This window comes from Gallinula chloropus (assembly GCF_964237585.1).
Source record: "Gallinula chloropus genome assembly, chromosome: 5".
Classification (NCBI taxonomy): Eukaryota; Metazoa; Chordata; class Aves; order Gruiformes; family Rallidae; genus Gallinula; species Gallinula chloropus.
The window spans coordinates 11,879,688-11,903,772 of NC_140090.1; the positions used below are offsets into that span (position 1 = coordinate 11,879,688).

General features: G+C 42.4%; 1 protein-coding gene across 2 annotated transcripts in view; it reads left to right on the plus strand.

Annotated features, from left to right (window-relative positions):
- ADCY5 (adenylate cyclase 5) overlaps positions 1 to 24,085 on the plus strand; it is a gene marked incomplete at both ends in the record, with an annotated part of 214,902 nt that overhangs the window by 140,865 nt on the left and 49,952 nt on the right. For both annotated transcript variants that reach the window (XM_084264299.1, XM_084264300.1), the window contains 4 exons: positions 16,057 to 16,168; positions 16,364 to 16,491; positions 20,024 to 20,182; positions 21,190 to 21,331. In XM_084264299.1, the coding sequence (XP_084120425.1) occupies positions 16,057 to 16,168; positions 16,364 to 16,491; positions 20,024 to 20,182; positions 21,190 to 21,331 (541 nt within the window). The remainder of the gene's footprint in view (positions 1 to 16,056; positions 16,169 to 16,363; positions 16,492 to 20,023; positions 20,183 to 21,189; positions 21,332 to 24,085) is intronic.

Sequence of the window (24,085 nt, forward strand, 5' to 3'; positions counted from 1 at the left end):
TCATCCTTGCCTTTCTTCCTAAAGAATCTTCTCTTCCTCAGAATAGCAGCCAGCAGGTCACAGTTCAGGATGACAGGTCTAACTTGGGACAAAGTTGTATTGCAGAGTATAAATGGTGATGCTCCAATATTAAGATCCAGTACTCTTCATAATTTTTCAGCTGCAAACTGACTAAAATTTTGCTATTGAAATCAGAAGCAATTACAAACTTCTTGCAAAGCCCAGAAATCTTGAAATTGCAGATGTGACTTGAGCTCCTTTTCCTCAGAATTATGTAATAGTGGAGGGAATAAATTGAAAATGGTATCTTCTCTGAAAGCTTAAAAACTATTGGGAAAAAAAAAAAGAGAAAAAATAGTATTGGAGAATAACTGTACGAAACTAAAGCTGTGTTTAGAGATGGAATGAGTGATTTTTGAGGGGACCTCTGATTCTAGGAATATCATAGGATAGTGAGAATATTGGGTTGTCCACTGTAAAATGACATATATGCTGAGGATCACCCAGGGCTGCACGTTTATAAGACAGAAGGCCAGTATGGACTTCATTAGCATTTATTAGATCAATGTATTTCACTTAAGTACGTGCATTCACTTGCTTATTTAAATGCCTTTTGTGTATTCTTTCATCTCTTTATAGGTTATTTTTCTTGCAGATTCAAGGATCATAAAAGCTCTATTTTCTTCATCTCATGTCCACAAGTTTCTATTTTTCAGACACAGCATTTATTGCCTTACTAGTAACTGTACAAGTTCTGAGCCATCTTGCTGGATGAAGAGCAGCGCCTAGAAACGCCTCCTTACATTTTTCATGCCTTACACTCACAAACCCTCCCTGTAACTATCTGCTGCTACCAGTCAGCCCTGGAGGAGAGGTTAGCATGGAGGAATGGAGAGGCTGAGATTGACATTGATTTCTTTAATTTGACTTGGTAGCGAGGCTGATGAGAGCTCAGAGATGCGGGGCTCCCCTTGCAGAAACAGCCCGGCGAGTAGGCCGTGAAGGCTGTGGCCTGCCTGCGCCCCAGAGGAACTGTGCAGGAGGAACGAGCGGGGAGTGTGCGCAAACACACGCTCTCTTTGTGCTGGGGACTTCTCGTGACCACTGGCTGTATCTGCAGGGGGAATTAGCCCTACATTTCAGCTGGGCCGCCGCACCAGACGGCTGTCTGTCTGTCTGTCTGTCTGCTCCTCGCTAACATGAAAGCATGGAGAAATTAATTAATGCAGTTGACATTCCAAGTGGCAGCAAGTAAAAAGCAGAGGTACTGAAGGACTGAAGAAACACAAGTGATGAGGCATGCCATGTCCATCTGGGAACATAGAGGCTCAACCCACGTGCTGGTGTAGGTTATCTGGATTCGGTTTTCTCTTGTGTCAGAGGGCGTTTGAGGCCACGTCTCCTAGGAGAGGCCCTAACTGGAGAAGGCGTCCTCATTCCCTTTTGTTAACTCTGTTTCATTTTTTTATATAAAAGAATCAAACCCCGGAGCGGTGGCTTGAATCCCACTGTCCCATGCCACAGAGCACGCCATAATCAGCAGGGCAGAGTGGGGCACTTGCTGTCTCTGCCTCTAATTATTCTAAGTATTTTATATGTAATGAGCAGCTGCAGCATGAGGTCCTGAGGGCACCCATGTTCCCAATCCAAAATAGCCTGTTGTCCACTTCAGGCTGGATTCAGGCAGAGAAAAAATCAGATCCATGTTTTCTCACTTCTCAGGCAGAGGGTCTTAAGAGACAGTTTCCTCGCTTGCCTCCTTATTCTATTTGCTTTGATATAGCAGGCATTTTCAGAATACTAAGAAATCAAAGATGCAAATTTCAGTGTACATTTCTGTTCCTTAAAGATGTGCCAGTCTGTTGTGATGGGACAGTGGTATTTTAGCTGGCAGGAATATGGGCTCCCAGCAAAGATTTGGTTACCATCGTGTAGCAGACAGCGTGGATGTGTTAGGGATGTTCTTAAATGCTGGGCACATACCCATATTTATTGTAGCTGCTGACTTAATCTGAGCCTTGTCTGTATTTCTTAATTAAAAACAAACCAACAAAAAAAGCCAACCAAGAAAACCTCCCAAAACCCGAGGAAGAAACCAAAACCCCAAACCCAGTCAAGTATTCCTGTAAGATGCTATCACCAGGTTCAAACTGAAGTGAAAATGTGTCTGCTGGATTTTCTAGCCTCAGTGGTCTTTGATTAACCACAGAGTGGCTGAAGTAACCAGGAGGGGTAGAGGCCAGTGGGATCCTGGAGATGATTTGCTTTTGCCTTTTCCTGCTGTTAACTTTTTTGTCTGGTTCTGTTTGTAAGGATTCTGGTGACTGGCTGTTGTCAGCAGGATTTTTTTCTGGTTGCATAAGGGCTGAGAAAACAGTATCTGTCTGACTCTTCCACAGTGAATGGCTTTCAAGTTAAGCCGTGGCTGCAGTTATTGTGCTCTAGCTGTGACACTATAAATAAAGTTATTAACAGCAATATGTAAATGGGTTTCTATTTTTGTTCCCTGTATTGTTTGTGAAATCTAGGGCAGTTATTCAGTAAGAATCATCTGCTGTTTAGCACTGAGCCTACCAGCATTTGATGCTGTGTGGGCTGCTGCTTTTTTTCCCCCTTTCTTTCTTTCTTTCTTTGGGCTGGCTTTTAGAATCCGGCTCCTTTGCAAGTTTGTTTATTGTGGTGTATAAGAAATAGAGTAGCTGTGCTAAGCATTTTCAGGCTTCTAGAGAGTGTCTTGGTGCTTAAGAATAGAGAATCATCTCTTGATATCCAAACTATAGAAGCATTAAAAACTATACAAACACCAAATACCACAGCTGCTATTTGCCTTATTGCACATCTTGCATATTCCAGTTCGTTCAAACCTCTTTAGGGTTTGTGTTTTGTTTGCATGCTCCCTTTCCTTCCGCTCCCCTCTCCATTGCTCCGGATCTGCCTGACAGCCTTGGACCCTGTTCACCCTGGAAACTTGCACCGCCTTAATTCGTGCAGTTACAGTATGTACCCCTCCCTGAGGGAGAGCACAGATATGTTGTTGTAGAAACACTTTACTACTGTCATGGCTACTCCTCTCTGGAATAGCAAATTATTCTAATCCCAGGCATCTGTTTAGAAACCTGAATGCGTCTGCGCCAGGAACAGGAGCTGTGTTGCTGTTGACATATATACTCTATAGGACATTTCACATGAGACAGTTTGTTCAAACTTCTTCCTGCTCTGCAAGTGAATTTAGCTGAGTCCCCTATGGGGAAAGTCCCGACCTGTTTGTCCTGTGACTCATTAGCCACAGTTTTATTGCTGGCTGCGTTAGCCTTCAGATGGGTATGTGTCCTCCACCGTACTTCAGTTCCATTTCATGCAGCCTTCTGAAAGGCCATTGTAACGTTGGGACGCCAGCAAGCTGTGTCTCCAGTTTCACTCCTTGCTTGAAGCAGCACTTAGTTTTATGGTATGTGTAACATCTGAATATACAGGAGCATTTTGAAGTTTTAACATCGTCTGTTCGGAGCTGAACTCATCCTTTCAAATGCCAGGCACTCTGGTTCATTTCTTTGTTGTTTTTAATCTTCAAGCCAAACTTGCTGCTGTTTAAGTAGCAGAGAAAGTGGGCAGAAATGAGCTAGACTGGTTTTGCATAAATGGAGAAAGTTCTGATACAGTAACTTTCCTCTTATTTTTACAGTCTGAGACACATGACCATAATATATCTTTTAAGAGGTTTCTAAGGTGGCTTTCTATGCTATAGTAAAGATCTGGTCAGACTCTATTGATTTTTATTGGTATTAGTTCGCTGGTAAACTAATAACTATTTACAGGAACTTCATTTGGAGATGATATTTTGCAAATATGGAAAGCAGCAAGCAAATGGCTCAGCAAAAGATCTAAATGCATTAACACAGAAATTAAATTTTCCAATGGAAAATGCAAGAGAAAAGCCATTTCTTTATATGCACATCTATTATTCTGGTGGTGGCAATTACAGTAATTCTCTTGAAATCAAGTTAAAATTATATGCCTGCTTCATTATGAGAAGAAACCACTGACTGCAAAAATCAGGGGAGATTCAGTGGAAAGCTAAAAAGACTTACATATGCAGTGGGCAGACCTGCCTCACCATGCTCCCTGCCCCAGCATCTCAGAGTAGGTTTTGTGTGAACTCATGAGGCCAGGATTCACATTCCTGCTTTGCCACGGTTTTCCCACATGACCTTGAGCCCCTTTATATATTTTCTTTATATGCCATACTGCTGTCTCTGCAAAATAGCGTGATATTGCTTTTCTAGCACCAGCGACATTTTAACAATTGCTTAATGTCAATTTAAAGGCTTCATATGCTTAAGAAGCTAGAGATGCAGTGGTCCATTTTATTTTATTTTATTTTATTTTATTTTATTTTATTTTATTTTATTTTATTTTATTTTATTTTATGAAATTGAGATAGAACCAACTAAATAACTGATCACAGATGTCAAAGTTTAAACTCAAGGTGTCTTGACAGCTAGCATCTTGACCAGTGTAATAAAACAAAAGTGGTGTAACTGTTTTCTGGTATTACAGTATGTAATGGAGATGCCATAAAGGAGGTTTAATACTGCTTACTATCTATGGAATAATGGACGTATGCAGAGTATTTGGAATGAGGTACATTAAGGGATGAAGAGGTGGATAGAATTTAATATTCCCTGTTCAAGGATGATCTTTGCATAGAAATATTCATTTAGCAAGCTCACCTATATGCTGTCTGACGGGGAATGTTTTACTGCTGATACTGATTGTCCAGAATTTCGTTATATTGACATTGTTTCTCCATGGCAGCTGGAGTTGTCTGTGTCACCAAAGGGAACCAAAGATAGACGTTGGCTCAAGTGCCATTGATCAGTTGCAATGTGATCGTAGATCACATCTTAAAAAGGAAACAAAACCCTTAACGTTAAATTGTGGCCCTTGTAAAGTTGAGGGAACTTTACTCATGAGTTGAAGATATCTATTGCTGGTTCTTATCAGGTAAGGAATATTAATATAGTCAGCAATGACCAGATAACAAGTTCAATTTCCTGCAGGACTTTTTCCATTTCGTTTAATTGTGAAATGACAGCCAATCTCCTTTCTCACTGAAAACATCGTGTCTTTTATCATTAAATTTGTTATCAGTTTTGTTTATTAATTAATAACAAGTCGATCCCTCAGTTAATGAGTGGTACCATTCTATTTGGCCAGCCATTTTACCTTTCAGAATAACTAGCGAAGGATCAAGTCTTCATTTTAAGGTTGTCCTCCACCAGTGCTGGTGTTTCTCAGAGAAGTGGCCATTACAAAGTGTGCACAGTTAAGTTCTCCATATGCTTTGGGTCCGTTTCTCTTTATAGTTTCATCAGTGTCAATTTAAAAACACCAACTGCTCGATTACATTTAAAAGTATAAATGAGGAGGCAGCGAGTCAACTCACATGGACTGTTCCACGAGGGCAGTAAGACTCGTGTGCCTATTCTTCAACAAGCAGTTTTTCCAGTTCAGTATTATTGATCTAGTCATCTCCTAAACACAAAGGGTAATTGTGTATACAGAACATCACTTGTCCGTTCTCAGCTTATCCATGAGACAGTCAGCATACTTTGGTCCCTTCCTTCCTTGGGAAAATGAGATAACTATAGGAAAGCCATAGTTTCTTATGAATGTTTTAAATTATGACATTTATATTAGTAATGTAAAGTTTTCATTAGGCAGTGACATTCCAGAGGGAAAATCCTGATTTACCAAAATTGGAGAGTAAATAAATCCCAAAAGGACATGACAGGGTGGGAAGGTAGTGTGGAGAGTGAGGAAGAAGTTAGGTAAAAGTGACTGCTGCATTCAGAATTACTGCAGCTTTTTGGGTAGAGAGTACAAAAGCATCGTTGTTGGACTGAATATCCGTGATTCCAGGGAAGAACAGACTGAATACGATTTGCACAGCTCTGAAGAGCTCATTCTTTCACCATCAAAGACAAAAAACCTGAGCAATGTATAACAGAAAGCATCTCAAATTTGATTAAATGCAACTTACTCAACCTCTATCCCATGTGCCTGACTCAGGATATACGTGTGAAAATGTTAGCTAACTGTGCCAAAATTTGTGATTTATATGTGCCTTGTTTTAATTCTTAAATTTTGTGTCCTGGTTTCAGCAGGGACCAAGTTAATTTTCTTCCTAGCAGTGGGTATAGTGCTGTGGTTTGGATTTAGATGAGACTAATGTTGATAACACACTGATGTGTTTAGTTGTTGCCAAGCAGTCAAGGACTTTTCAGCTTCTCCTACTACCAGCGAGAAGGTGGGGTGCACCCAAGAAGCTGTGGGGGGACACAGACAGGGCTGCTGACCCAGACTGGCCAAAGGGATATTCCATACCATATGATATCACACTCTGTATAACTGAGGGGTTGGCTGGGAGGCATGACAGCTTGGAAACTGGCTGAGCATTGCCTTTGGGTGGTGATAAATTGTTGTGAACAGCACAATTGGTGTTTGGTTGGGGTTTTTTCAGTCACCTTAAATTGTCTTTATCACTATCCATCAGTGTTCCCCCATCTCACAGCAGGGACAGGGAATGAGCAAAGGACTGTGTGGTTGTTTCAGCTGCCTGCAGGCTTAAAACACAAAAAGTTATTTCTCTTTCCTATCGTCCTGCTTCTGTGACTTCAATTACTTTTGCAAGCCATTCTCTTGAAGGAGGGCAAGGAGGAATACTGCTGTACTCCTGCAGCTGTGGTGGTAATGGAGAGTCCCTTCTTGGAGAGTTCTCTGAGCTCTGCCTTCTGTCTTGTTGGTTTGTGGCAGAATTTTGACATCAGAGATTGCTCTAATGCCAGAAAACAGACTGCAGGAGTGCCCGCAGCAAAAAGCATGACTGAAGTTTGAAAACCAGAAAACAACATGGCTTTTCCTTTTTGTTTTATATGCAGTTCTGGATTTCATGCTGTCTTGTGGGACAAATGAATCTGAGATTTATTTTGGTGTGGGCTGGATCCAGCTCCAGTTTGGACAGACCTGCCAGCTCTTTTGCACTGTTGAGGCAGACCCGGGTGAGTCTGGGCTTGCTCACAGCCAGAGCAAAGACACAAGGTCACAGTCAGCAGAATGCATGGTTCCTTTGAACCTTTGTGCAAAAGGCCATGTATATCCTTTAGCTTTGCCTTCTTAAACATCCTTGGAGTTGGAATGGATTTGGTGTCTTTCTCACTTACATGGTTTTTCCCCTGACTGGAATGATTGGAAAAATTTTCACATTCCCATCAGTCTGTTCTTAGATACATGGAAAGGGTCTGAAGTTCTTCCTTCTTAATAACCAAAAATCTCATTTAGGCTGCTTGGATTTCTTTTTATATGTTTGACAGACAGCAGCATCTAATTTGGCTTGCTATGTTGGAGTAATAAAATTCCTTCCACTCATCTCAAAGACATCTATAATGTGCTCCACCTATAGTTTGGCTGGTAGCCACTGCATATCTATCTTTATTTGTTTTGCCTTCCCCAAATAGTTTTTCTTCCCAAAAGGCTATTTATTACTCCAGTTTCCAGTGAAGAGTCAATCTGGTTAAATATAGTCTGCTGAAATAGGAAAATCTTTTAACTCAAGATGTTTAGAGGGGGAGGGTAGCAAGTTTTATATGTTTAAAATAAAAAAGGAGAGTGGATGCTGCTTAGCTATAACTGAGTTCCAGTAACTGGGTTTTGCTACTCATGCTTGGAAACTCCAAACCTGGGAAGGTGTCCTGGGGAAATGATACCAGGTGGTGTGGAAACAGCCCAGGCTAGTTCAGCTCACCTGTGCTGGCTGCTTGGGGAGGTTAACTCTGGCCTGGCCAGAGCCAGGACAGGAGGTCAAGGAAAAACTGTTCCCTGTGTGAGTGGTGCAGTCTTCTCTGGTTAGTGATCTCAGGTTCTTAATTTCTTCTTGTTTCCTCCATTGACAGTGAAGGACAAACCACAGGCATTGAGGTGAGGACCACTGACCACAGTGGCAATTACGGTGCCGTTCTTCTCAGCAGCTCTTGGGTGGCAGCAGGGTCAGGCGCTCTCAGCGGGGCATTCCCGGGAGCAGACAGCTGCAACCGCAAGCGATGAGAGTTTGTGCTGGAGACGTGCATCTCCCAGCTGAGTCCCCCAGGCAGTTCTAACCTCCAGTAACACTCATTTGAGAGTAAACATGGGAAAATCAAGTAAAGGCAGGGTTCTGCAGTTTATATCTTTCCAGGGAGCCTTGCTGTTGTCATGCAGTGGCTCCACGGATGGCAGTCTGCACGTTGCCACCAGTGTCTGGGAGCCATCTGGTCTTCTGCTTCTTTGTCAGTTTTTGCTCTGTTACCACTTTCAGTCGGTATGGTCTTGCAGAATGAACTTCTCAAATATGGGATGTGGGTTTGGTTTACATTTTTGACTACTTTGGAAGAGGGACAGCAGGCTTTCTGTCTTTTTCTGTAATGAGAATGGTGAAAAAACACAGAGTTTTCTGGGCTTTTGGTTTTGTAGGGGTTTTTGTGTGTCTGAAGAAAGGCTGAGAGAGCTGGGTCTCTTTATCCTGGAGAGAAGACTGAGAAGGGATGTGATCAATGCTTATAATTATCTAAAGGGCACATGTCAGGAGGATGCAACCAGATTCTCTTTGGTGTTGCCCAGTGACAGGACAAGGGGCAATGGACACAAACTGGAACACGAGAAGTTCCACCTCAATATGAGGAAAAACTTCTTTACTCTGAGGGTGACAGAGCACTGGGACAGGCTGCCCAGAGAGGGTGTGGGGACTTCTTCTCTGGAGATACTCAAAACGCACCTGTACATAATCGTGTGCAAAATGCTCTATGTGATCCTGCTTTACAGAAGGATCTCCTGTGATCCCTTCTAACCCCGACTGTTGTGGGATTCTGTGATTTCCTCCTGTTTTGTGTTATTTTCTCTCTCTCTAGATTATTGCTTAGCTTATCACAGCACACATGCCTTCTCACCCTCTTGAGCAAGTGGGAGCCAGCATGACTTATCTTAAGATGGAGCATTGTCACAGTGCACAACAGCCCCACATCCCAAGGGGAACCTGTGCCAACTGACGTGTTGCAGAAGTGCTCAGGCTCATTTGACAGTAGGTGACTTCCAACAGTAAACAGATCTCCTCTGAAATTGCCATCTAAGTTTAGGAAAAAGAGTGTATCTTTTTACTGTTGAGTTTGTTGTGTGTTTTTTCATGACTGTAGGAAGAAGGAAGTACTTTAGCCTCTGGTCTGTCTCATATGCTGCTGTTCTGGAGAACACTTTTTGTATCACTAAGGCTAATACCTTAGGCTGTCACATAGACATCCCGAGAGAGCGAGGTCGACATGCTATTGAGACCTGAATTAGTTTGAAAGTAACTTAGAGCCTTTGCTGTCCCAGTCACTGGGCTGTCACTCAGCATGATGATCTATGTGGGCCACTTCAACCTCCTTAGGTGTGCTTTGCTGCCCTTGCTTATGTTTGTGCTGCTTTCCCTAGACATGCTGCCTGACCGTGGTTACTGTGCCGCTGCTGTGAACTTGTCTTCAATGTCTTTAGATCTTTTGGTTTGTTCCTTTGTTGTTGCTGCTGTTAAATTTATGAGGGAAAGAGCATTGTGAGATGTTCTCATGTTTCTGACAGCTGAAATGCTGTTTGTACATTGGCTGGGTAGAAGAGATGGGTGCACAGAGGACCTCCTTGTGAGGCCATCCCCAAATGGGTATAGCTAGGAAAGAGAGGCTGGGTCTATCTTGATGCCATATCTATTTTAGGAAAATCTAGGTGAACTTAACAGTATGTTTATGCCACTGGAGCTGGAAAATAACTTCTGGACTTACAGAAGTGCTTGCAGGGAACTGCCTTTAAACAGGTGTCCAAGTGTTGAAATTGACTCATTCATGAAACTGCTCAAGAGATGCTCCCGCTGTGGGGATACTCAAAAGGCATCTCAACATGGTCTTGGGTAACAAGCTCTAGGTGGTGCTGTGTGAGCAGAGGGATGACACCAAGATGACCTCCAGAGGTCCCTTCCAGCCTCAACCATTCTTTCTGTGGTTCTGTTAAAGCTTTTGTTTGGTGCTAAGGGCTCGACCCAGACCTTCAACTGAGGGTTTTGTATTCTTCATCCCAATCCATCCTCCTCCTCCTTTCTTCCTCCTTGTTCATAGCATGACTTAATGACATGCAACACCAACAGGAGTGGATGGTGTTGTAAAATAACAGTAGCACTCATAGATACTATCTTCACCGATTAATCTAGTGAATTCACTGACTAGGGCAGACTGTGTCTACAGCAAAGAGCTTTCTTTTGTCACACCTTTGCTTGTGAATGTGAATTAATGAGCTTGTATTTAGTGAAAAATGATTATTTTATTGTGGTACAGTAACTTTTTCTTCCAGGTAGTGCTCGCTGCAGTAAAATACCAGGGCTTTGATTCACATGCAGTCAGATGCACTTTGCTGTTTTCCTAAGTCATTAAAGCTCCCCGAGTCTGGGGTTTTGTTCTGTTTCCCATGCAGTGCCTGTGGTGTTCGGTTTCCAGTAACACATGGTGTTTATATTCATGACTGGCATTACCGTTGTGATGGTGATAGGGTTTGTGTTGCTTGCCTTGCTTGATTTATGTTGTGGCTGGCGTGCATGGCATGCACATGGCTCAAAATAGAACACGACTGTTTTTTTGTTTTTACATTAGAAGCACTGATGATTTAATTTAGTGTTTTGAATAATCCTGCGTTTGCAGGGAACCCTGGCTGTGTTGTGTCCCTCCTTTGATAACTCTATTATCCTCAGACATTTAAGGCTGAGCTTCAAAATCATCTCTGTAGGTGTGTGTGGTTTTTAAATGTCTTATGTGTGTTTCCTGCTTCCCACCTTGTCCTTAGCTCTTCCTGTTCCTTACATCGTTCTCTGCTTTCTGCCAAATTCTCTCTTCTTCCTGCAGTTTCAGTAATACCTTTCTCCTTTGCTGTCTGAAAGATCCTGTGATGCTCTGTCTCAGGATATGTTAGTAGAACAGGCGCAGCAAGGATCCTCTGAATTAGAGGCACTAGTTTTAAATGACCCACAGTGGTAGGACCCAAGGTGCAGCGGGATGGACCTGAGCACAGACTACAAAGGCAGAGGCAGCCCAAGCTGGGCAGACTCACCCTGCTGATCTGGGGGTGTGGCATGGAGACCCTACTGTTACCTGAGCTGCCTATCCTTGTGTTCTTAACTCACCTGCGAATGCATTGCAGACCAAAATATGAGAAAGCTGAGTGCAGCACTTCGGGAATTTTTTCCTCTTGGTGTTGCATCTTAGCTCTTCCTTTCTCCATTTCACCTCACTCTGCCTTTGCAGTTATGCAAAGTACTCTGCAGAAAGCCTCTAGATGTCCTACTCGTGGAGGTCTCGCAGTCTGCATCAGTGGTGGTTTTGGTAATGGCCAAGCGTGGGCAGAGACTAACGTCCCAGTGGCAGTGGCAGCTAGAGCTGCATGCCCAGCCTGCCTGGTGCTGCCCATCAGCCCTGGGCTCTTGGAGCCAGCAGCACAGGGATGGTCCAATCTGTGCATCCCCTTTCCCTGCTCCCCTGCCTGGGGCTTGGGTAAGAGCAGGCAGGTATCAGGCTGGTCCTTAAGCAGAGGTCAGGATATCCTGGCAGGATCTGGAAGCCATCCAAGCTCCTTTTCATCTTTGTTCCGGGTCAGCATCGTGAGCCACATAGGGCACCAAGCACAAAACTGAGCTTGCCTTGTGCAGCTATGAAATCTTGAACCAGTCCTTGCTGGAAATAGGAGCTGAAATAGGAGCTGAGGAAAGTATTCACCTCTACCCTATAACACGATTTGTGGTACTTTTCAAACAAAATTAAACAGAAATGATTTTTTAAAAAAACTTACAAAATGAACAATAATTTCCCTTTTCTTGTCTGTCTTTCCCAGAAATAAACCATATTTTTGTCTTTTTTGAGGTCATACCCTGGTTACTGCTGGACAAAACCAATCAGATGGCAAATCAGAAGGCAGTGACAGAGTGGAAAATATATCAAGAGCTCTGAAGCCATTACAACATTTTAATTACATGCTAAACTGGTTTTTCCATGAAGCAGTAGCCTTCCAGATGGAGGGACTGGGAACCAGGGCTGATAATACTTGCTGACACCCAGGCTGCAGATTGTGCGGTCAATCCCTTCCAGGCAGCTTCAGCTAATGGTACTTCTAAGCCACTGCATTACCTACCTTACACTATTTTATAGCTATAATAGTTATTTCATTTGACCTTTTGTTGACTGCTGTCATTTACCCCACATTTTGGCACAATGAAGTCCTATTACTGGCATTGTGCTCCCACCAGCAAGGAAATGCCTTGTCCTCTGAAGACTGACATATAGCTGGCTTGAGTTGTGCCCTTCATCACAATCATCCATCACCATCGTCCTTAATAAAGCCTTTTAATTGCTAAGAGTGGTCTGTGGAGTGAGGACCTAAGGGTAGTGGGGAAGCCATGTGTTTAAGTTGTAAAGGCTCCTAGTTTGGCTAAGATGCACTGCAGGACTGGGAGATACTCCTGTGACCTCACTGCATGCGTGCTGTGTGTGTAAGGAGATAGAGCTGGCTTTGTTTTTAAAGAAGAGCTCTGACTGAACACAAGTTGAGGATCATGCGCTGTCCCCTGGTGACTAGTGTAAGAGAAATCTGCTTTTTTCCTAGTTGCTTCTCGGCTGCTGTGTATTTCCCAGGGAGAGGGCTGAGTTTAAGGTTACTGGGGCTAATTACAAAAGGGAACAGAAGTGGAACAGCAGAGCACCAAGTACACGGGTCCTCGTTCCTCTCTTGCGGGTCATTAGCAGGGTTGGGAGTGATAAACCTGGTTGTTGTCTCTGCTGCTGGAGCTGCAGTGCTAGCAGGAGTGTGTGGGGGGAACAGATTAGGCAAGAGGAATAAAATGTGATTTAGTGGCTCTCAGAGCTCTCTGTTGAGAGCAGAGGACAGAGGCTTCAGGCTGGGTTCCTGTTTGCAAGGACTGTTTTCTGACAGCCATGTGCTGTTCTTTGTCCAGTCTCCTGCCACAAATGTGTCTTCCCCCTCTCTGTCTTCAGTTCCCAGGTCACTGCTCTGTCTTCTGCCATCTCCCACGTGGTCCTTTCCTTGCCCTGATGAGGTTTTTCCATTCCCCGCAGCCTGTGTGTCCCAGGCAGTATCTGGGACATTTCAAGAGTGAAAAGAAACTTGAAGAATCTAAAAAAAGCACTTTTAATTAATTATTTTTCTTGGGATAAAAGCAAACTTTTTTTTTCCTTAACTGCTCTCTCAAAAATTGTCACACTGGCTTTGTTGAACTTGTTTCATGCATCCCTCTTTCCTTGAACAAAGGGCTCATTCAGAGAAACATTTCATGTAGTAAACGTTGGCTTCCTAACAGGAGTAACTATCTGATATTGCTACTGCCTTGTGTGCAGAATGCATCTCTGAGTCCCGTTGTGCAACCTTTCTGGGGTTTATTCTCATATTAAAGCCTTTTGTAGTTGCTTATAGTTATAGTTTTCTAGAACTTGGCCAGAGCTGGAAGTGCAAGACAAGCATCAGGACGAAAGAGAGAGCTGCTGGATTGGAACGAAGAGCAATTTGCTGGTCACCTGTAGAAGGTTACAAGTCTGAGAAAATGTTGTAATCAAGTAGCTTCAATTTGAAAAGGCATGGATCTCAGTGTAGGTTGGCTCCGTAGGTCTCTGCTGGTTGCTTCATTTGCCTGGTTAAAAATATTGCTGCGGTTTAACTTCCTCCAATGTCTGATCCATTCATCTGGCATGATAGTAATGGGGAAAGGAGGGGACAACCTTCAGTTGTTTATCTATGTTTATTAGGATGTTATGCTAGCACTAATTTTCTGAATCAGGCATGAGGAGGTGGCTCAGGACATCCCTGTGTAGTATTTTCAGATACACCTATTGCTGTCTAAACCTGAGAGTACCAACTCCTCCTGTTATCACACATGGCTGTTACCACACACACACAAGCAAAGAATGTCAGCATGTCCACAAGTGAGGAATTTGCACTTTGCCCCATGCTGGAAGGGGAATATGCTTGTGACAGGATACATTTTGCTACTGCCACAGAACCTGGAGATGTTTCCTATTTGTACATCACACATTAAAACATACTTAAGTTGCTTAGCCAGCAATGCAGGTATCTCTAAGATTTCAGTTTTTTTCAACTGTTCCTCAGGACCTTTGCTTTTAATTGTAAATATGTGACGTTATGATTTGTTTTTTGTGTATTTTCTGAAGTGTTTAAAAAAAAAAGGCAAAGGATATTTTGACTCAGACATCCCTGCATTCCTCTTTTGCTTTTTTCTTGTATGTTTTAGTTTCAGTCTGACTAACAAAGAAATATTTAATGCAATATGTTTGGTTGATGATTTATTAGAGTGGAAATGCAGAAGGAAAATATGAAAAGCATGCCAGAATTGAAATGTGTTTCAGGATTTTTGCAAAAAAGTACTTGTGAAAATATTTTTGTTGTCTTTGCTTTCTGTCTGAAGACATTGCAGGGAATTCCAACTGGAACCGTAGCCTCTGCAATTTGCTTAGAACGTCTTGGACTTCTGTTTTACAAAGGAGGAACGATTCTGAAGCGCTTGTTATTTATACTTTTAATTTCTTTCCCTGTTTAAGTATAGCTTGATGCAATCATCAACTTCAAAGAAGAAATCAACTATTTGATAAATGTTCCAATATACAAATATAACTTATGAATTTTCTCTAAGTGTGTGTGCATATATACAATTTATCACAGACCTACACAGACAGAATCTGGTGCTTGTTTTACTGGGTAGTTTTTTAAAAATCGATTAATTAAAATCAAGGAATCACCATTCATAGTTGTGATTCAAATAATTGTCTATTCAGAACAGTCCACGCTGTTTCAGAGAGCTCTCCCTGTCCATCCTGGTCAGATGGGAACAATTTGGTACCCCTGTTGCAATACAGAGGTTTACCTAAGTTGGCAAGGGCTGTGCTTGTCATTTGGCAGAAGGCTGGGCGATGCCTCTTGCATCCTCGTGGAGAGGAGATCCTGAGTGCTGCAGGTGTATATGTCTATAGTCTTTCAGGGGATAAGCTAGCTGGAAGCTCTGGTTCAAATGGGAGGTTTGAGTTCTGTAGTTCTTCAGAAGCTGGGCAAAAGTGGGGGGAAAAAAGCAGCGAGTGAGAAGCATGTACAGCCAGATAAGTAGAGCAGCGTAAATGAGAGTATAGAATCATAGAATGTGTTAGGTTGGAAGGGACCTTTAGATATCCTTCTCCAGAGAATGAAAAGCATACAACCTGATGGTAAGTCTTCCCCTGGGCAGCGGGGCTGTTAGGGCACAGCCAGCCCTGCCCACCCAAGCCTTTGTCCCAGCAGCACACGGCACCATCGCATCTGACTTCGTGCATTTCCAACCTTGCAGGATTGTGTCTGCCCAGCACACAGGACACAGCACAGGGTGTGTGCATGGACCACCAAAGCGGGGGTGAAAGCCATGACGGCCAGGTTAAGGTTAGAGGGACTTTGCTCTGTGGCTGCACTTTGGCAGCGGGGGAAGAGAGCAAAGAAGTGTGGTTTTCCTGCAGTAGAGTTAAGCCACAGGCAATGTCACTGAGCTGAGAGGTTGAGGAATGTGAATAAAACTGGTAAGTGTTGATTTTAGAGCTGGACTAGCCTGGTCATTGTGTAGGAGTGCCTTTTTGTTATGATGGCTGATAGCATTATCATACCACCCCCAACTCACTGAGTACTGTAGATTTTCAGACACAGGGGTAGGTGTGGGGGGTGAAAGGCTTGTGTGGTTTTCTCACCCTTTCTAACCTCTGGAGGGGATGAGGCCATGCCTGTCAGGGCTTTACATGTGATAGAGGTTGTATCGTAAGGTGGTGTTAGGAGTGCTCATCTCCTTGCTGCTCTAGGGCTGGGACACTCCTACATGCCTCCCCATCCCTGGACTTCTACTCCAAAACTTACACAAATATAAGCAACACATTTTTTAACACTTTTTTTTTTTTCCTTTTTCTTCTCTTTTTTCCCAAGCATCCTCTTTGCAGACATAGAGGGTTTCACAAGTCTGGCCTCCCAGTGCACTGCTCAGGAGCTGGTCATGACGCTGAACGAGCTCTTTGCCAGATTTGATAAGCTAGCAGCTGTAAGTTTTCTATTATAATTCTAATATTTTTTTCCTGTTGCAAGAATGACATACTGTGCTGGTTCACTGGATTTCTGTAAATAGTCACTGCCCTAAAAGGCAAGCTATTGCAAGAATGAATATAAGCTGAATACTTCTCTCGCCTACCTCCCTCTCCCTATTTTTTTCCTTTTTTTTTTTTTTTTTTTTGGTTAGGAGAACCACTGTTTACGTATCAAGATCTTGGGTGATTGCTATTACTGTGTGTCTGGATTGCCAGAAGCAAGAGCTGACCATGCACACTGCTGTGTTGAAATGGGAATGGATATGATAGAGGCCATCTCGTAAGTACCCGTATTGCCCATGGAGAATTTCAGAACAAATAGCAAGTAGATTGTCTTTCCTGTTAGGTCTTCCTTATATTAGCAGCAAGGTAGCCAAACCAGGGAACTGATGCCAGCAAAAAGGGAGACCAGCTGGAACAAAGGTTTGACAGCAGAAAGGCAGACCCTGGAGTCTGTTTCAGCCACGTGGATATCAGAGCTCAATCTCCTGATGAGAAAGGCAAATGTTACCATAATTACTGGAGGTCTCATTCCCAAAGGAGGATTCCAGTGAATTGCAGAAATGTGAAATCAGAGGATTAATAATAACTTTATTAAATTTCAGTCACTTGTCATTTATCTGTCTTTAAACCAGCTATTTACTCACCTTACAATTCCTCTGCTGAGGTCTGTCATGTCTAGTTTAACTAATCCTTCTCCATATGTTCCTATTCCAAAAAGGTCAGATTCAAGACTTCCTTGCTTTAGTTAAATTAATTATTGAAGAAAACCATAGAGTTCATCTGGCACAGACTGGGATGGATCCATGGTGCTTTTTCCTTTATTTCCACTTACTTGCCCATCTTTATTTTTTTCTTTTTAAATCTGTTCTTTGGCTGCTCCTGAGGTCAGGCCAGAAATCCTGTGTTTGTCCAGACCACTCCTGCCTTCAGAGAGCAACAAATGCCTAATTATATTACTTGGAGGACTGCAGACAGTGTTGGATTTTGTTTGCATCGGGTATGAGCTTTCACAGGCCAATTCTGTCACAATTCAGGGAGGGAAGATCTATTTGGTCATCTTGAGTGTATGCAAGTTTAGATACAAAGTTCAGATGCTTTTGGATGATAACTAAGCTGACCTTAATATCTACACCATCCCTGCTACACACAGTCTCTGCTTTTTTTCCCCTTCTCTTCTTTTTTTATTTTGTGAAAGCATCTTCTAAAGTATCAGCAGTACCAGCAGAGAAGTAGAAGACCTCTGTGTACTTCTCTAATTCCATTCTTTAAATTGCTGGAGTTTCCACTTCATCTTGGTAAAATCTAGAGCTGCCTGTTTGCTGAGCTTGATACAGCACATCCTCACCATTTGAATTCCTGCAAGTACCTGAATATACCCCCCACTATCCAGTCTCATTTCCATAACACAGATACACAGACTGAAAAGCAGTGTTTTCACCCAGGAGACCCCGTTGGAAGAGCAGCATGCAGCAGCTTTCCCTTACTTTGCATGCAGCCTGCAACACAAATCAGGACTTCCTACCTTTACTCTCCTGGTTTAAAACCGTTACTTTGCACCAGTCTCCTTTTGGGAGAAGTTGTGAGTAACTAGTTTTCAGTAGCCCTTGAAAGGATGCTATTTCTTCCACATGGAGTGCAGTTAAGTGGCAGGTGACAAAGTCTCTTGTCAGGCTTGAGAAGCAGCAATTTTTAGCCACCAGCCCTACAACAAAGAGGCTGCGTACGCTGCCCAGCGAAGTCTCACTCCTACTCTGCAGTAGCTGGCCTGATGAAATCCAGAGAACCTGACACGTTGCTGCATAGTCCCCTACAAGGCTGAGTAACACCAGGATGTCTAGACTTCATTAACTGCAACCCACCTTACCTCCAAATAAACAAGGAGCTGAAGTGCACTCAGTGTTTGTTTACAAATAGCTCTTCAGCAGCCTTTAAAACTTGTTTCCCACTTGATGTGTGATGAATGCATTTAACAATCTTATCTCTTAATAAGTCTGGAAGGTGACTCTGTTCTCACTCCCCTGCTTTCCCCCACCTCCTCCTCCCCTAAGGATCAAGATAAGAGGTTTCACAATTAAGGTAACCAATAGCTACTGAACATTTGATTGCAGGCTTCACCAGCACTGGGCCCTGCCCGTAAGCTGATTTCATCTGAGCAGAGTAATAGCAGGGAGTGTTACCCCAGATCAGAAAGATAGAATCATATCCAGGGTACTGCTCATATAAACAATTTTTTTCTAAAAAAAAAAGGAAGGTTACAAAGGATATTTCATTTGTCTATGAAGGATAACCAAACTCATTTGTTTGCTGTGAAGTCTGGAGAAAGTCACCTTCTCACCAATGACTCTGTCTGGAGAAGTTCCCTGGTCTTGTGTCAGTAGCATGGCTTGGCAGAGGGTGCAGTAGGGTTTGTAGCACTCGTGCAGCACGTTCTTCCTCCCTCCCCAGTGCTGTACCCACACTGCAGCTACTGTTGTCCTTGTAAGGGTTATGGCTGCAGCTGCATTTTCATTACCCCAGTTCCTGTTGCTTTCCCAAGTGGTGTGGTTGAAGCTCTTCCAGTTTCTAAGCCTGTAGCACCTTCCCTGCTAGAGCATCTCTGCTGCTTCTTAATAAAAACAAATGTCACTTCAGTGAGTAGATAAAAAGTATGATAGGAATTGTGAGGAAGAAGGAACTGTGAGAGAGTAGGAGCTGTCTCAACAAGAAGTCATCTTGAAGTCTTTTAAGGGACATTCTACACCATGAGGAGCGAACTAGAGTCCAGAATTGGTCTATGACTAATAATTCATTTTCTTTAGTAAGTAAAGCATAAATATTACATCTGTGTTGATGTTAGGAAGACTTAACCTGTCCAGAGGGTTTTATCTAGAAAGGACTACGTGAACCTAAAAACCAAGGATGTTGAAATCTGATAGGTATCCTTCATGCTGCAAAGAAGTAACATCTCAAAGGAAAGGATTGTGTGATGTGATCTAGGTGAATTTGACTAAAAACAAGGATATTCTGGGAGTGATCTGATCAGCTTTAACGAGAAGCAGAGTTGCTCTGATGGCCTCATCAAGACTTTTCCCTACTCACATTCCTAAATATATTTTCCATGTGAACAACTCTTGAAGTTAACTTTTGCCCTAAAAGGGCAGAACCCACAAAGTATTCCAGCAGTCATTTTTGGAGTCTGCAGAGCATCCAAAACCTCATTAAAATCAGAGCTTGAGTATTTGTAGCTGCCTGTTTGGAATGATGGCAATAGATGTGGTTCTCTGGTTTTGCTGCTCTGACTGCAGCTGTAAGCCTCGTTCAAGCTTTCCAACTGCAGTGGGGTGTTTCACACACATATCCTGTTTCATCTGTGGAGGACTTGATCCTTGGTGCCATACAGACAAATGAAGATCTCTGAAATAATTTCCTTTTTCTCTTTGCAACATGCTATTACTCTTAATGAGGCTGAGTGCTGGCAGGTTATGTCCAGCTTTGGTATGGAAATCGGAGACCAGCACTGTATTGCTTTTACTGCCCAAAAGGTTATTTTTTTTATGAGTTCTCAACTTGCCCATGAGTTCAGAGTTCATGGATTTACTCCAAGGGCTCCCCTTTCTAATTAGTACTCTACATGGCCAGCCAGGTCATCCAAGAGCAGTACAGCTGGTCTGGTTTTATTTTGTATTCTTTTGTGGATGAGCAGCACTGTGTGTATTCATGAATCATTTATGGGTCATGATGGACTTTTTGCTTTCTGGGTGCAAGTTTGTGCCATCAGCTATGACCATGCAGTTCTTGGTGATGTCCTTCTTTCCCATATCTCTTTGCAGATTAGTCCGTGAGGTGACAGGAGTAAATGTCAACATGAGGGTTGGAATCCACAGTGGAAGAGTTCACTGTGGGGTCTTGGGCCTTAGGAAGTGGCAGTTTGATGTGTGGTCCAACGATGTAACATTAGCAAACCACATGGAAGCAGGAGGCAAAGCTGGGTAAGTTGTTTCATCAAAGCTGTCTTGTTAATCCACGTGTAGTTTTGTGTTTGACATGTCACAGTGACGTGGGGAAATGGGGCACAGAGGTTCAGAGAGTCTCAATGGCTGCTGTAAAATGAACTGCAGGTGTAGTGTTTTAAGCATGTACAAATGTTAGCAAGGTTGTTCTGTTCCATGTCTACGTGTCTTTGGTTACAGAAAGTCTACTAAATCCCAAGACGGGTGTATTCTTCCGTGGTAAGAACTGAATTCCTTCTCTGTGAAACAAAGCTGATAGGTACAACAGGAATGAGCAGGTCTGTGCAAATGCTAGCAGAGCTGGTCATGGTTGCAAAGAGATATGGCTGCCTGTTAGCTGTGTTGGAGAACATCCCAGATGTCACTGGATATTGTATGAAGTGTTGTTTCAGACCAGCCTTTTGTTTGGAAACATTCCTGTGAGAGAGCAGAATCAATTCTTGTTTCACCTCTGTATGGATTAAATGAAGACCTGAGTTGCTTCCAAGCTGACCCTGTGAGATAATTTTTTCACATACCTATCCACCTGCTCTCTGGAAGAAAGCATAAGACTATGGTACTTGGTAGACAAGTCACTCATACCACAGTGATTAAAGTGACACTACAAAAATATACATGCCACAGTATATATAACCTCTGTCCATTGAGTAGGAATGTTCTTGTGAAGGGCCTGTGTTTGCAAAAAATGTGCCTGCTCTGTGTTACAGCAAAGTGAACAAGAGTATGAGTGCTTTGTCTCTATCAAGGGATGTGTAAGATGCTTAATGTGAACACCTCTCTCTTTTGGAAGATACCTGCTGGCCTTCTGTCCTTAAGAGAGATGAAACTCTTGTACTATATCTGCAAGAACAGTGAGATGTCTGGATAAATTGGTTTTTATTGCTTGTTTGTTTCAATACATGGAAACTGTCACTGACAGCAGCTGTTTTTCTAGGTGATAACTTTTCAGAGCCTACAAACCTGGCTTGTCTTTTGTCTCATTCAAGGCGCATCCACATAACAAAAGCAACCCTGAACTATCTCAATGGAGACTATGAGGTGGAGCTGGGCTTTGGAGGGGAGCGCAATGCTTATCTGAAAGAGCACAGTATCGAGACCTTCTTGATCGTGCGGTGCAGCCAGAAACGGGTAAGACCAAACAAACTAATGTAGTTTTAGATAATTTTAATAGCTAGATGGTCTCCAGTACACCAAAGTAGAGCAAACACCAGCCCTTATAGATGACTGAGTTGACTACCTGACCTTCACTGAGAAAAATTCCTGGTTATCTCTGGTCTTCCTGAACTTTTGTATGGGTTGAAGGGAATGTAGCCACCTTCAGCATCATGTTTCTGCACTAATTACTTTCTATTTCTATCAAATAAACTGTCCTGATTGTTTTCAAAATAATTCTGAAGAATGTTGTTAATATAGATTCGTATTTTTTCAATTATATTTGATACATATACAAGTTCTTACAGCAATACATTAAAACCATGAAGATGTCTTTTATGTCAGACACAGACAGAGGTGTTTTTGTCACCCTCCTCACCATATTGCCATGAACATAAAGATTAGAGCAGTTCTTACCATTACTTTTCAGCCTCTGTTTCTGAAGATGGGAAAATCTGGCCCACTGTAATGGATGATCACTGTGACAGTGGGATGAGATCATAACTACTGCTATGACGTGGGTCAGGCTGCATAAAATAAGGCCACTGAAGGTTTGAATTTGATTCAAGTCAAACTCAAGTGCACTCCAGCCAACATACCTTCTTTTTTAACACAGCCAATAACAGAAAATAAGTTGATGTTGTCACTAATTTGTATACTTTCAGATAACTGTAGACTGTAATAATAGAAAAGGACCTTTTTGATCATCTAGTTGAGCCTAACCAATAATATTTAAGTTACTTCTGCACTATGAACACTACTTTGCTATTCACAATACTGGCAAGCAAATAAAAAATGGCTTAAATTGAAAATCATTTCAATATTTCTGAATCTAAGACCAATTAAACCTTCCAACAGATGTAAATATGACTACTATTAGATTAATTAGTGTTTGTGACATGTTCCAATAGCATGGTTGATTTGGATAAATATACCACCTATACAGAAATACTTTGCTACCATTGCATCATTTCCTGAGAGAATGGAAGCCTCAAATCTCCTTAATGGATATTGTGTAAAAAATCTCCAAGAAAATCCCTTATCATCTGCTAAAGAGAGAAGCTGGTGTTTTGGTTTCTATCTGCTCATAAGATAAATCTCATTAACAATTGTCAATCTTCAAAAGAGGATTAGAGCTTGCAGTGCAAAATCATTGTTTCCTGAGCACCTCTGCCTGTCAGTGAGCTGGTTGATGTTTATGCCTAAACCACTTCTTTGCTGGGTAGATTTAAGAACATAAACCAGAATACCCTTATGGTCAGGCCATATCTCCTGGGGTGGAGAAGCTATACTGACTTCTTAAATCATGCATTCACCATGTTGTCTGCATGTTCTTGTGCAGCACTGAAGGTTTCTCTGGAGAGAAGGGGAAAACCCAAGAACAGGGTTCTGCCCCTTTCTGATGTAGACGAAAAATTCAAAACAGAGACACAGAAAACTTGAAACTTCATTTTCAAATTCAGGGCTGTCATTTGACTAAGAAACTGGGCAGAGACTCAGGAGATGTGAGTTGCACTCCAGGTTTTGAGGAACTAGCATCTTTGTGCCTTGAGTTCCAAGGTTGTGGGATTTTTTTTCACCCACTCATTCTTTCTCTGCTTTATATGCATTTACTACAGCTCTATTCCACACTGTGGCCTTAGCTGAGGTCTCTAGGCACTACTATAGTGCTGCTCTAAGGTGCTGACTCCCAGATTAGCACTGGGACAGGCACATGGCCCGTGTAATTATTGTGCTAAATTGAAACAAAGAAACTGAGAGTTCCTGGATATTAGTGTCTGGAATTTGAGGGGCTCATGGTTTGCCCATACAGCTGCAGCTTTCTTGCTCCCAGAGCCATTTTCTGTCCCTTTGTGGGTAGTTTGAAGTTCTGTCCCTCTTAAAAAACTTATTTTCACGTAATATGAATATGAGAAGTGTGTAAAGCCATCTCCCATAGTCAGCTCAGTCATCCTTGAATATTTTACCTCAGTCTTGAGTATTTTGGCTAATGCTAGGCAGTTTTCCTTCCATTTTTGCTTGATTTTTATCATTTCTTGTCCTGTATTTAGCTGGAATTTCAGTTCAGCCTGTTCCAATAATGGCCATAAAACATTTCCTGAACTTAGTGATGGGTTTCAGTGAGTCGTATCTGAGTTCCTGCTGTCCTTATAGACAAGGCATAGGGTTTGCATTGACCTCAGAGCAGATGCATAGCTGACCCAAGTAACTCTTTGCCTCACCTCACACAGACAGACTTGAATTGTCTGAATACCATCAGTCCCACAGCCATCAAAACCCAGCAATACCAGGAGTTACAATGAATGTATAAAATGTAACAGCATCTATTCTATACCTTTCTGCTTACTGTTGCCATAGAAAGCCATAATTTTGCATTTCCTGTCTTTTTTTGTTTATTTGACTTTTTCATCATGTCAAGGCCTTTTCTTTGGCACAGAGTAAAGGGGAGGAACATTTATCTAGTTTTTTTGTTCCAGGAACTCAGACTTGCTCCTTCCTTGAAAATGGGGGGGGGGGGTGTTGCCTCCTTAAGGATGCTGTTGACTGGAATATATTTAATTGAGGTTTAGGGGGGAAAAAAGCTAGATTCTAATCACTTGGTCTTTAAATAACATCCCTAGAGCTGAAAATGTAGCCCTTGTTTTCTGTCTGGTACACAGAAGAGTTGCTTCCTACTGAAAGAATAAATTGCAGACTTTTAATACCCAGACTGTTTAGATGTCTGTCTCC